At 48.0% G+C, this 12,969-nt stretch overlaps 1 protein-coding gene across 4 annotated transcripts in view; it reads right to left on the bottom strand.

Moving 5' to 3' along the window:
- The window catches only part of cacna2d4a (calcium channel, voltage-dependent, alpha 2/delta subunit 4a), a 591,407-nt gene that overhangs the window by 144,449 nt on the left and 433,989 nt on the right, over nt 1–12,969 (bottom strand). For all 4 annotated transcript variants that reach the window (XM_038781413.1, XM_038781415.1, XM_038781414.1 and 1 more), the window contains 3 exons: nt 8,017–8,031; nt 7,365–7,409; nt 7,190–7,252 (listed from right to left, as the gene is read on the bottom strand). In XM_038781413.1, the coding sequence (XP_038637341.1) occupies nt 7,190–7,252; nt 7,365–7,409; nt 8,017–8,031 (123 nt within the window). The remainder of the gene's footprint in view (nt 1–7,189; nt 7,253–7,364; nt 7,410–8,016; nt 8,032–12,969) is intronic.

Raw genomic sequence — 12,969 nt, 5'->3', positions numbered from 1 at the left:
TTTTTAAACAAAATATTCTTCATGCATAAGACCCTGGAAGTTTCTAAAGCTGTGATGTTTGTAAGATTCAACAGAATTACTAATAAAACATATGCACTGAAAGCACTTTTGCAAAACGACCGAATGTCTGGATTTCATTTGTTTTGTGTGGAACAGATTTGGAGCGTATGGATGTGTAATTTATGCAAATTAGTATTTGGGATTTACAGTTCTGCCCATAGGTTTTCTTGAATGATAAAGATGCACTGTAGTTTTGGTCTGGACGGCAACTATCATTAGTGGCAGCGATTTGTTTTTGCCTCAGGAATAATATGGTGCTGTAATAAATGGAGGAGAGTGTTGTCTCTCGGAGAAGGGAAAAGGACTGCTGAGTCCAGCGTGAAAATCAATTCTTGATCTTTTTACCAGGGCAAAGAGAGTTTAAGTCTTGCACCAGGATTTTAGTAAACTATGGTCAATATAATGTACAAGGTTGCTCATAAAACAATAACTTGCATTTATATAGTGACTTGAACATAATGAGATACTCCAAGGTACTTCAGAGGCATTGGCAATTCAACCACGGCGTTGCACTGGGCCTGGATCCGGGCACACAGGGTGAGTAGCTGGAAAGGCCAAAATCAAGACTCAAGCTGGAAGTGAACCATTTTGCGATTCACCCGGCCTGCTCCTGATGGCACGTTCCAGATCACACCCCAAAATGGCGAGAATATCATTAACCCTCATTTTCATTCATTTCTATCTCATTAACGAGACTGAAGTTGAATACAGCAGCTTCCTGGAAATTACCCGACTCACCAGCAGGAAATCACCTGGGCGCTGGTTAGTACTCCTCAAAAACGTGAAGCTGGAGCAATGCACACTGAGGGTAAATGAGGAGGTGAGTAGCCATTTCTGTTTTCCGGCATGCAGCTCAAGGGCTCCGGAGCTGCTGCCCCAGTGCTTCAGCGCTGTGGATCAGTAGAGGGCAGCTGAGCACAGACACCCGAATGTTCCTGGCAGAGGTCTGGGGTCTAGGCACTCCTGATGTGTTTGGTGGTAATTGCGCAGAGTGAAGTTTGCTGAATGGCAAGGACACTCAGGCTGAGGCTGGGAGAGGGTTTGGGGGATTTGAGGGTCCCGGGGTGGAAGCCCGAACTGATTAACGGCCTCTCTCTCTCTCCTTCTCCAATTCCATCCAGATATAACAATGTCTGGTGGAATTGATCCTGCGGAGGCTGCCCTCGTGGTGCTTGCGGCAGCAAAGGTGGGTTGGGTGAATGTAATTTTGTGAGAGTTAGGAAACGGTCAGCAGAATCTTTGGATGACCTCAAATTTAGGAGGGTTGAATGTGGGAGGCCGACCTGAGTGCAAAAGAATATTCAAGACTGGAGGTAATAAAAGCAGATCATGTATGCAGAAAGAGACCTTTCAGCCCATCGAGTCTGCACTGACCCTCTGAAACAGCACCCTATCTAGGCCCACGATCCTAGCCTATCCCGTAACCCCACCTAACCTTAATATCTCTGGACTGTGGGAGGAAACCGGAGCACCCGCAGACACTGGGAGTATGTGCAAACTCCACACAGACAGTCACCCAAGGCCGGCATTGAACCCTGGCCCTTGGCACTGTGAGGCAGCAGTACTAACCACTGTTGATACAAGTGTTTCAGCAGCAGAAGAGCTAAGGCAGAGGCCAAGATGAGTGTTGTTATGGAGATGGATAAAGGCAGTATTCATGTCGACACAGATATGTAGTTGAAAGCTCATCTCAGGGTCAAATATGACACTGAATTTGCAAACAGTCTGATTTCTCAGTCTCAAACAGATGCGAGGAGGAGGGGATGGAATTGATGCCGAGAAAGCGTAGTTCGTGGCAGTGAAATAAGACAGTGGCTTAAGTCTTTCAAATTTCAATTGAAGGAAATTTCTGCTCAGCCAGTAATGGATAAGCAATTTGATCATTTTAAAACAGTGGAGAGGTTGAGAGAGATGATGCTGTTGACAGCATACATAAGAAAACTGATGTTGCATTTTTGGATGATGTCGGTGAGGGACAGCATGCAGATAGAAAATAGGAGAAATGATCTATTGTATCGCAGAATATAGCTGGGGAAAATATTCTAGTTTCATTCTGGCCCTGTTTTCAATATGAACTTTGTGGCTATGAAACTAAGCATAATAATATGGACAATAAATGCTGGCCTATCCAGCGACACCCACATCCCGTAAATGAATTTAAAAAAATACAAAGAGCAATTTTTTCTTTATGCTCAAAAATTATTGTTTAAGTTTAACATGAATCAGATGTAATCCAGGGCATCATCTTATGTCTAAATGAGAAAATATAAAAGAGCATTGAAAAACAAGGCCATCTGGCTTTCATTACTCCTTCGCAAACAATGCACAATCTATGCAATCATGAACTTTACTGGTTTATTTAATCTTTGATGGAAACATCTAGATAAATACTGCGATTGTCAAAGATGCAAGGAATGTCTTGGATATTTCATTAACTGTTTATTGCCAAAGTTCAATCCTGCACCATACCCCATTGCAAACTATAGAACCAATTTTTTGCTTCGGTGAAAATGAACCTGGCCAGATGGTATTGGTTTAGTGGGAGGCTGACCATGCTGAATTTCTGGTTGAAAGAGGTGCTGGAGTGCTGACTTTGGGCTGCATTAGAGTGTCGAAGTGGGAGTTTTGTGACTGAGGAAGCGAGGTGAGGAGGGAGCGAGGTGCTCCTTTCGTTTCTTATCTTTCCTCAAAGAGCATGAAGGGAGCTGGAAGTTTACATAGAGCCCAGCTGACTGGTGAATAAGTCCTGGTGGGCATTTTTCAAACTAGATTGAATTGTAAGTCATTGTTTTAGTAAGGGACTTAGTTGATTTACTTAAAAAAATATAATACTCTTCGAAAGTTTTAAATTTAACGGACTTAGTTATGGCAGGAGAGCTCAAAGCCGTGGTTTGCTCCTCTTGCTCCATGTGGGAATCCGGGAACATTTCCAGGTCCTGGGACCAGCATGTGTGCAGGAAGTATGTCTAGCTGCAGCTCCTGGAAGCTTGGGTTTCAGAGCTGGAACGGTGGCTGAGACACTATGGCTCATCCGTGAGTCTGATAGCTATAGCTAAGTTAGAGAGGTGGTCACACCACTGCTAAAGGGACTTAGGGAAGGAAGGGAAGGAAGGGAATGACTGACCACCAGGCAGTCCAAGAGAAACAGGCAGGTAGTTCAGGAGTCTCCTGGGGTCCCGCTCGCAGATTGGCATTCCATTTTGGAGGCTGAAGAGGGTGCTGGTTCCTCCAAGGAGTGCAGACAGAGCCAAGCTTCTGGCACTACAAGTAACCTGTCTGCACAGGAGGGGGGGAAAGAGGAAGAGCAATAGTAATAGTCAGGAGAACAGATAGGCACTACTATAGCCATCAACGTGACTCCAGGATGATGTGTTGCCTCCATGGAGCCAAGGTCCGGTATGTCACTGAACGCCTGCAGGGCATCCGGAAGGGGAAGGGTGATGAGACAGAAGTCATGGTACATGTTGGTAGAAAGAGGGATGAGATCTTGAATAAATAATTCAGAGAGTTGGGCAGTAGACTAAAAAGTAGGACTGCTCAGTTTGTAACCTTTGGATTACTCCCACACGCAACATGCTAGCAAGTACAGAAATCGTAGAATAGTGCATATGAATGCATGGCTTAAGCGTTGGCGCAGGATTGACAGTGTCAGATTCCTGGACCACTAGGACCATTTCTGGGGAAGGTGGGACTTGTATAAGCGGAACTGTCTACATCTGAAGCAGAACGGGACTAATATCCTTGCTGGTGGGTTTGCTAGTGTTGTTGGGAGGAGTTTATATAAATTCAGCAGGGGGAGGGGAAACAGAATGTTAGCAGACACAGCATAACACAGAAAAGCAATCAAGTCAGGGAACACAACGGCAGTAAGTTTCAAGGGAGTAAGACAAGGCCGGATGGCCTCTACTTTAATGCCAGGAATATTACAAATAAAATGGATGAGTTAAGGGCGAAGGTTAATGCTGAAATTGTGATATGATAGTCATCATGGAGAAGTGATTGAGGGATGGGCAGATTGGCAGCTCAACATCCTGGGATATAGGCGAGAGAAAGGAGAGGAGAAAAGAGGAGGACGCATTGCATTATTAGTTAAGGAGTCAGTTACTGCAGTAAGGAGAGATGAAATCTTGGAGGGGGCATCTTATCTTCAGGTAAGTGTTACAACTGTAATTTACATCACTGCCCCAGTCTGGACTCCTCTCCGGAGGGGGTGGGGGGGGGGGGCACTGAGGGTGGATTGAGGTCATGAGTTGGCATTGGGTTAGCATGGAAGGTAAGAGGGGCCATGTGGAGTGGATCGGGAGGCAGAAGGGAGGGAATTTGGCTAGTCCGCTAAATTGCTTTCATAAACTGCTTCAGCACTCGCTTCCCCCTGTGGCTGACTGGGATCTGCTTCTGGGGTCTGCAGGTCTGACTCCACCCCTCCCCCCACCCAGCTCCCCAGAGTGAAAACGCATGGTTTGGTGCCCTTTAAACCGAGATGGGTCTGCTGAGTTGGAAAAGTTCCCATCCTGAACTTCCCACAATTATAAATTTAACGGATTTAGTCATGGCAAAAATCTAGCCTGTTTAACAACATTGTAGTCATGACACAATTAGGGGTATCTTTCCTTTTTAAAAATAAATTTAGAGTACCCAATTCATTTTTTTAAATTAAGGGGCAATTTAGAGTGGCCAATCCACCTACCATGCACATCTTTTGGGTTGAGGGGGCGAAGCCCACGCAAACACGGGGATGAAAGGCGTATCTTTCCTGACGGCCTATGTTGCTGGTGTAACTTATACACAGGTTGGAAAATCTCAGGCTAAATACTTGTTAATTCCCATCCAATCAAATATTCACAAAACAGCCTGTGTTACCGATCACTGATATCCTGATAAACCGCCTCTGTACCTTCTCCAAGGCCTTGACATCTTTCCTCCACTGTGTGCCCAGAATTCTACACTTTACTCCAACCATACATAACCGCCATTTTGTAAACCTCAGGATAAAAATAATCTGCTTCATAATCTCATGCATTTGCAAAATTCTTATACTGAAGGCATTGGGCAGGATTCTCCGTATGCCGATGCAAAACACGATTGGGCGGAGAATAGGTTCCGACGCCTAAATTGCGATGGGCACCAATTTGACGCCAAATCGCGATTCTCCATCACCTAGACAGCGGCATCAATGCGTACCAGAACGCATGTACAGGAAACACCATTTGCATATCATTAGCGGGCCCAAACCGTGATTCACTTCTTCCGATGCGCACCGTTCACTTGTGCTTTCAAAAATCGTGAAAGCGGCCTGGTGGCTGCTGAGGGAGAGAGAGAGAAGGTAGGACTCGGAGAGGAGTGACTGCGGGCAGCCAGGCCGGACACCGTCGGGCTGGCAGGGGTGGGGGGACTGGCCAGAGGCACCCTTTACTCCTGCCCCCCACCCCTGACCACTCCTCGCCTGCAACTCTCTCTTGGATACATACCTGCTGCATTACAGGGTGCGGGCCCTGGGTTGGCAGTAACAGTGGGTCTCGTCCATGGGATGGAGGATGATGACAATCGACTCTGCGATGAGCTCCGGTGCTCCACATCGTTTGACAATGTCTGACTCCTGCCCACGGTAGCATTTTCCACCGTCCACCTGGGTGATCCCTGCATGTGAGCTGGCCATTCCATCACACGGTTCCATTGGATCCCTGGGGTGGCAGTGGTGGGGACGGTTGGGGGACGTTGGGGCAACCAGGCCATTCACAGGGTCCGCCCATTTCTCCCTCATTTACAGATGTGCCCTAGGCCTATAAATAAACTGTGCTCTGCACCCATACCAACTTAACTAGTGTCTAACTTCTGCTGAAATTCCTTCTTAACGCTATATCTAGGTGGTTCCCCAGATAGTACAGCAGGAGTGGAGGCGGCCTGCTGTGATTCCTGTCCTACGACCTGGTTCCCTGTTGGCTGGCATCCTCTGGGGCGACTGGGCATAGATGGACCCAGCTGCTGCTCGGGTGGCTCAGAGTGGTGCCCCTGCCCCCCGTTCTGTCCGCTGCCCACCAGATGCACCAGGGACAGGCATGGGGTTGTCAGAGGTGTTGTGGTGTTCCTTCGCCTCCACTGCTGGAGTCTCGGACACTGGCCCCATCACCTCATCCTCCTTTGGGGTGTCCGATGGCCCCCGGGCTACTCCATGGGATGGTGGTGTGAGCAGAGCTGTCGCCTGAGGCTCCCTCATCACCTGGCGCTGCCAGTCCTGGAAGCCCGCTCTGGTCTCGACCAGGGTCTGTAGGATCGTGGCCATGGAGCACAGGGAGTGGACCATCTCCTTTTGGGATTGCGCCCCAACACACTGCGACTGTGCCAACAGCTTCTGGGTCTGTGTCACATCAGCCAGTGACTGCACCATCTCCCTCTGGAACAGGGCCACCATCCTCTGTGACAGGAAATTGCGGGTTACTGCCAAGGGCACTGTGCTGCCTACTCACCCTGGCTGCCCTGAGGAGGTCGTGCAATTTCTTCCGGCACTGCTGGAAGGTGCGGACGGTGGCATTAACGGCCTCTGCCACCTGCGCTCAGGCATGATGAACGGCAGCAGCTGGCAGCCACCTTCCCAGGCCGAGGTACAGGGTCATCTTCCACCGCGTCCAGGAGTGTATCCAGCTCGGCGTCGGTGATGCGTGGAGCTGCTGTTCTTGCTGCCATATTGTTGTCTGGGATGGTGTGTGTGGGGAGTGAAGTGTGGATAAGCGGCTGCACCATGTCAGCCTCCTGAGTGTCAATCACCAAACCAGCGAATCTGGCACCGTTTCTCATTAGAATAGAGTGTGTTCCAAGTGATGCCAGTGCTAGCCTCTTAACAGTACCGGAATCAGAACAGGTGCAACACCAGTTTTGCTGTTGTGAAAGTTCACGAATTCTGCATTGGCCTCAACACTTTCTCTCAGAAATGGAGAGTCCTGCTGATTAACCCCATGTTCGGTTGCCTGCAATGTTGATCTTCCCAAAGCTTAAATCCCTGAAATAATTGATTGAAGCAATGGTTATCTCATCAGCCTCAACCATTTTCAGCATGTCTGCCCTCTTCATACAGCCACCTCTTTAACACTGTCTCACCATGTTCAATTCTCATCTGTCCAAACAGAACACTTACCTCTTCCTCTTTCTTGGAGATCAGAATGAATCCATTGTTATCCATTAGGAAACAACTCAAAGCCTGTACAATAGATTAAAAGATTTAATTTATTTGAAATGTTTTTAGTGATTTCGCTATAATTCATTTAAAAAGCTTTTTTTTCAGCTCAGCAGACAGATTAATGGTTACTTACGTCATCCTCACAGCTGATGGGACATCTCCCTTCTATATTGCTGCACTGGAAGGTGAAGAGAAGTGAAAATCTAAGATAGTCAGAAGCATAAGGTTTTATTTCTATTTAAAAGGCATTCTTTGCAGGAAACATGTTTGGCATTCCTTTGTATATAATTTTTCACAAATTCTTTCACGGGATGTGGGCATTGCTGACAAGGCCTGTCTTTGTTGCCTATCCCTAATTGCCCTTGAACTGAGTGGCTTACTGGGCCATTTCAGGGGGCACTTAAGATTCAACCACACTTTGTAGGATCTGGAGGCACATGTAGGCCAGGCCAGGTAAAGATGGCAGATTTCCTTCCCGAAAGGGCATGAGTCAACCAGGTGGGATTTTAAAACAATTGATGATAGTTGGTGATGGGCAACATTTTTGAACCGCTGCAGTTCAGGTGATGTAGCTACAACCACAGTGCTATTAGGAAGGGAGTCCCAGGACTTTGGTCCAGTGACGGTGAGGGAACAGCAATATAGTTCCAAGTCAGGATGGTGTGTGTTGTCCTAACTTTCTTGCTGTGAATGGACAATGCAGATAGAGGTGCAGCAATAGCTGTCTCTATCTGTAAGTCTGTTCCTCCTCATGTGTACTTGTTTCACCAAAACTGTTTACTTACGTCAGTGTCATTGGGCTGCAAAGGAAAAATTGTAAGGCAGCAGGAAAGAAGAAGAAAACAAGTTAAGTCAGCTTGTAGACATCAGGGCAAATACATTAGTATACTTTAACATATAAAATATGCATACTCTATTACACCGAGATACCTGTTTACACAGAAATACACACCAGTACACTTCACTGAACATCAATATGTGTCAACGAAAACAAGGTACCCCAGCACAACCGAACACACTTTATCATACAACACACATTGACATCTCTCAGCAACAACAACATGACAGTCCTCAACAAACACCAAGACAGCAACAAAATGCTTCGAGGACAAAATTTTCCCAGTCCGATGGAGTTGGTTTGCTGGAAAAATTGGAAACAATGCCAGTATCCTATCATGCTCTTGCCTCTTCCATCTTTTATTGGAGTAGGCAGGGAGCTTACTGAGTTTAAGCACACTCCATTTTCACCGAAACAAGGGTCTTGTCCTGCAGTGTGTTGGTTATGGTATTTTAGAGTCAACATAAATGCTCATAAAGGGTGGAAAAGGTTATGTTAATGGCCAGTCCTTTCCATTTTGTAGGGAAAACAGGTTTTATGTATGTTTCAGTTAAAAAAAACATGTGCGTGCAGTTTCAGTAGATACTTGTTGACATAACCCTAAATGTTATTATTATACCATTATTGGTACTATCAGCCTATCACCCTGGAAATGTCACCTGGTGCTGGCAGGGGCACAGCCAGGCTGGCAGCGCCAAGATGCCAGGCTGGCATTGTGCCTGCGCCAAGGATCGGGCCTGGGGATGCCCTTCCCATGTGAGGTGGAGTGTGGGGGTGTCCCCGAGGACCCCCTTATAGGTGAGTTCAGGGGTTGCATTGGGAGTGGGGGGGGGGGGGGGGGGGGGGGGGGGGCGGCATTTAAAAATGGTGTCCAGATTTCCTCCTGCGAAGGAATTCTGGTGAGTGGAGCACTCAGTGCAGATATGGATATGGACAAAGTACGGCCTCAGTGGGACACTCCCTGCTGAGACCCGGATTGCATAAGAGTCCCATTCGATAGCAAGATCTTTCTTGGTGCTGTGATTGCTGGGAAACACCAGCTAAACACGCTCAACACGGGACTCTATTACAGTCCGGTTAGATTGCCCCCTGTGAAATTCTTTCAATACTGGGGAGCTGAACTTGCCGGCGAGACTGGCTCCTCAGAGATCAGGCCGCCATAGTGAAAGGGTGCTTTGATCTCTAAGTTGATTTGAGGGTCCCCCACACTCCCTACCCACGGGCAATGTGAATCCCCGCACACATGGGGTCACCTCACACCCCTCCAAGTGAGGACACCCGCTATGGAATCGCTAAGGGGCCCCTTTTCAGGCCTCTTCCCTGCCCATTTCAGACCCCCTCTTTCGGGAGCCCAACCCTTAAACCCCCAACCTTTATAAGGCCCCTTCATACCAGCCCTTCACTCCCCACTCTTTATACACCCTCATGTCCCCTACCAGGGGCATGGCCCCCCTCAGGTCCAGACCCTTGGCAGTGGCACCACGGCATCCTGGCACTGGGGCCTGGCAGTGCCCCGGTAGCCTGGCAGCATCACCCAGGCACCTTGGCAGTGCCAGATTGGCAGTGCCAATGTGCCCGGGTGCCAGGGGGAGAGCTTGGGGGCCACACTGCTCTGCCCCTACCCACCCAGGGTCTCTAATGGCCTGGGAACCACCTCCCCCAGGTGCCATTACACCTGGTCCATGTTTGTGTGGACAAGTACTAAACGGTGCCTGATCGAGGCCTTGCTGGGAGGCCGTTAGTTCCAAGTGCCGGGAGAATCCGGCACATGCATATTTAAATGAGTCTAATGGATCATTTACATTTACTGATCTGGATCCCGAACAGTGCCACCGAGATCCAGATTGCGATGATCATTTGACTTGTCTGTTTATTCCCTGTTTATTCCCTATTTTCCCAGTTTATTTAGTTTTGCTATTACCATTTTGATCCATGGATGAGTAATGAACCTGTGACTTTAATGCAGCCTGTAGTTTTAATTCAAGCAGAAGCAATCGCCTCTGTCTTTAAGTCAAGCAGAAAGAATCCAGAAGATATCTTGGTTTCATTGAATTGGCTGGTGGCCAATGAATTGGTTCAAATGTCTATGCCCTGTGGTGTCCCAGTAGTGATTGGTTCTGGTCCCACTGACATGTTTCTCAGTGTCACAACTCTGGAGTTCATTTCATTTTTGATTCTTGAAGCTGGATGGAGAAATCTAACAAACTCATTCCAGGAATATCCAGTTATATGGGGCGGCACCATGGCACAGTGGTTAGTACTGCTGCCTCACCGCGCCAGGGACTGGGTTCGATTCTGACCTGGGCGACTGCCTGTGTGGAGTTTGCACATTCTCCCATGTCTGTGTGGGTTTCCTCCGGGTACTCCGGTTTCCTCCCACAGTCCAAAGATGTGCCCCTTACGTGGACTGGATATGCTAAATTGTTCCTAGGTGGGGTTACAGGCTTGGGCCTAGTTGAGGTGTTCTTTCAGAGGGTCAGTGCAGACTCAATGGGCCAAAATGCCTCCTCCTGCACTGCAGGGATTCTATGATTCTATGATAATTCTCACTAAAAGGGGCTCACTAAGGGGCTGGTTTAGCACACTGGGCTAAATCGCTGGTTTTTAAAGCAGACCAAAGCAGGCCAGCAGCATGGATCAATTCCCATACCAGCCTCATCGAACAAGCGCCGAAATGTGGCGACTAGGGGCTTTTCACAGTAACTTCATTTGAAGCCTACTTGTGACAATAAGCGATTTTCATTTCATTTTATTTTAAAAGGCCACTGTGCGAATCTGATAACTCTCTCTCTCCAAAATAGGCTAATGTGAAGCATAATCCAGAATCTGATAACTCTCTGTCTCTGCAAAAAAGAGGCTGATGTGCAAGCAGAGACCAGAAGCCGATAACATTCACTCCAAACAGGCTGGTGTGAAGCCAGAGGCCGTAAGATATACAGCTGAGCTGCAAATAAAATTATTACATGCTGTATTCCAGAGACTTAGAACCACACTCATATTGCGAAGGAAGGGCACTGAAGGATTCATCATCTGAAGCAAACACACTTCTCTTTTCACCTTATTCCTGGTTATTTTTTTCACCTTATGCCTCCCTTCTGTGTTTATCTGTCTTGTGTGTGTGTGGGTAGAGGGTGAGGCAGTTCAGGGGAGTCAGATATTAGCTCGACATTAAGAAGATGTCTTTACTGTATAGTTCATTTTCGTTCCAGTTATAAATAAATAGTAATTGTGTTTCACCGTACAAACCTGGGGCGGGATTCTCTCCTACCCGGCGGGGCGGGGGGGTCCCGGCGTAGCGGAGTGGCGCCAACCACTCCGGCGTCGGGCCTCCCCAATTCTCCGCATCTTTGGGGGCTAGGCCCGCGCCAGAGCGGTTGGCACCGCGCCGACTGGCGCCAAAACCGGCACCAACGGCCTTTGACGCCCGCCACCGGAGCTGGCCGAAAGGCCTTCGCCGGTTCGCACATGCGCCGGTGGTGGCGGCAGCTGCGGTGCATGCGCGCTAGGGGATTCCCTTCCCCTTCCGCCATGGTGTAGGTCGTGGCGGCAGCGGAAGAGAAAGAGTGTCCCCACGGCACTGGCCCACCCGCCAATCGGTGCCCCCCTCCCCCCCCCCCCCAGGACCCCAGGGGCCCACTCGCGCCGCCGATCCTGCCGCCACCAGAGGTGGTTCAAACCTCGACGGCGGGAGAGGCCTCCCAGCGGCGGGATTTTGGCCCATCGCGGGCCGGAGAATAACGGCAGCACAGAAACCCGTAGCCTCCCGCCGGTCCCCGCCATTCTCCGAGGCGGGCGGCAGGATTGGCGGCACGTCCCTGCTGGGGGTCGGAGAATTTCGCCCAAGGTGACTGTAATAATGATTCCAAGGATTTCTATAAGAATTATTGGTTAATTCACTTGTGTTGTGATTCTGGGGCACATGGGGCTGGAATTGACCGTGCACTTGCCCAGGATGGCATAACACTATGTCCAGGTTCCTCACCCAAAGTGGTTCCAATGCGCCACTAAAAATTAAGGCAGCAAAATTCCATCCATAGTTTCTCATGGACCCACGTCTGGGGACCCCGGACGCATTCAGCAACCAAACCTTTGCCATCCTCTTCACAGGCAGGCTGTTGCACCTTTTGGCTTCATTATAATGAGGGTCTGCCTCAGGCCACACCATCCACCCACGGATGTATGTGTTTTTGTGTATTTCTGTATAGGCTTACTGATGTGAGAAAAAGTGGAAGCAGCAACCTCCGAGAGGAAAAGTGTTATTTTAGCTTCATTTTGCCATATTTTATGAGATCTGGAGAGGGGCAAAATCGTGTGGGTGGGTTCTCCAATTGAAAAACATGTGAAAACTGCAAGAATAATGTGCCCAGAAACTGACTGTCGGCGCCATGTATATCTCAGTAATGATGTTTGCTTTTCTGCCTGAGGACAGGGAGAAACTCCTACACTGCAGTGTTGTAGTCATTGCTGCAGATCACAGGATCAACCTTATTAACTCATGCACAAAACTATCAAATTACCAGCACCTGTTCCCATGGAAACAACTTGCTTTCAAAAGCTAATGCACTCCATATCTTAATGGGGACCTCTATTGCCTTTCTTTTCTTTAAACAAAATAGCTTTCTCCCCCCTCCCTTTTAAGGTAGTCTTAAATTTAATACAAGGTCATACCAAACATGAAAACGTCAGTGCTTTCGACCTTGAAAGCATTATTTGATATATAAATGAATGAACGTTAAACACATGCTTCTTCCTAAAATTCTTCCTTATTTAACCTTTTTAAAATAAACAGTTAATGCATCTTAAAATAGCAGAACATGCCAATGTTTTAAGCATTATAAGCAAGGAATTCAATAAGAATAGGAACAGGTTTTCTGCCTCTCGAAACTGTTCCAACATTCAA

The sequence above is a fragment of the Scyliorhinus canicula genome, chromosome 20 (genome assembly GCF_902713615.1).
Source record: "Scyliorhinus canicula chromosome 20, sScyCan1.1, whole genome shotgun sequence".
NCBI lineage: Eukaryota > Metazoa > Chordata > Chondrichthyes > Carcharhiniformes > Scyliorhinidae > Scyliorhinus > Scyliorhinus canicula.
Note: the sequence above shows the minus strand (reverse complement) of the source record. Positions and strands in the feature narration are given on the sequence as shown.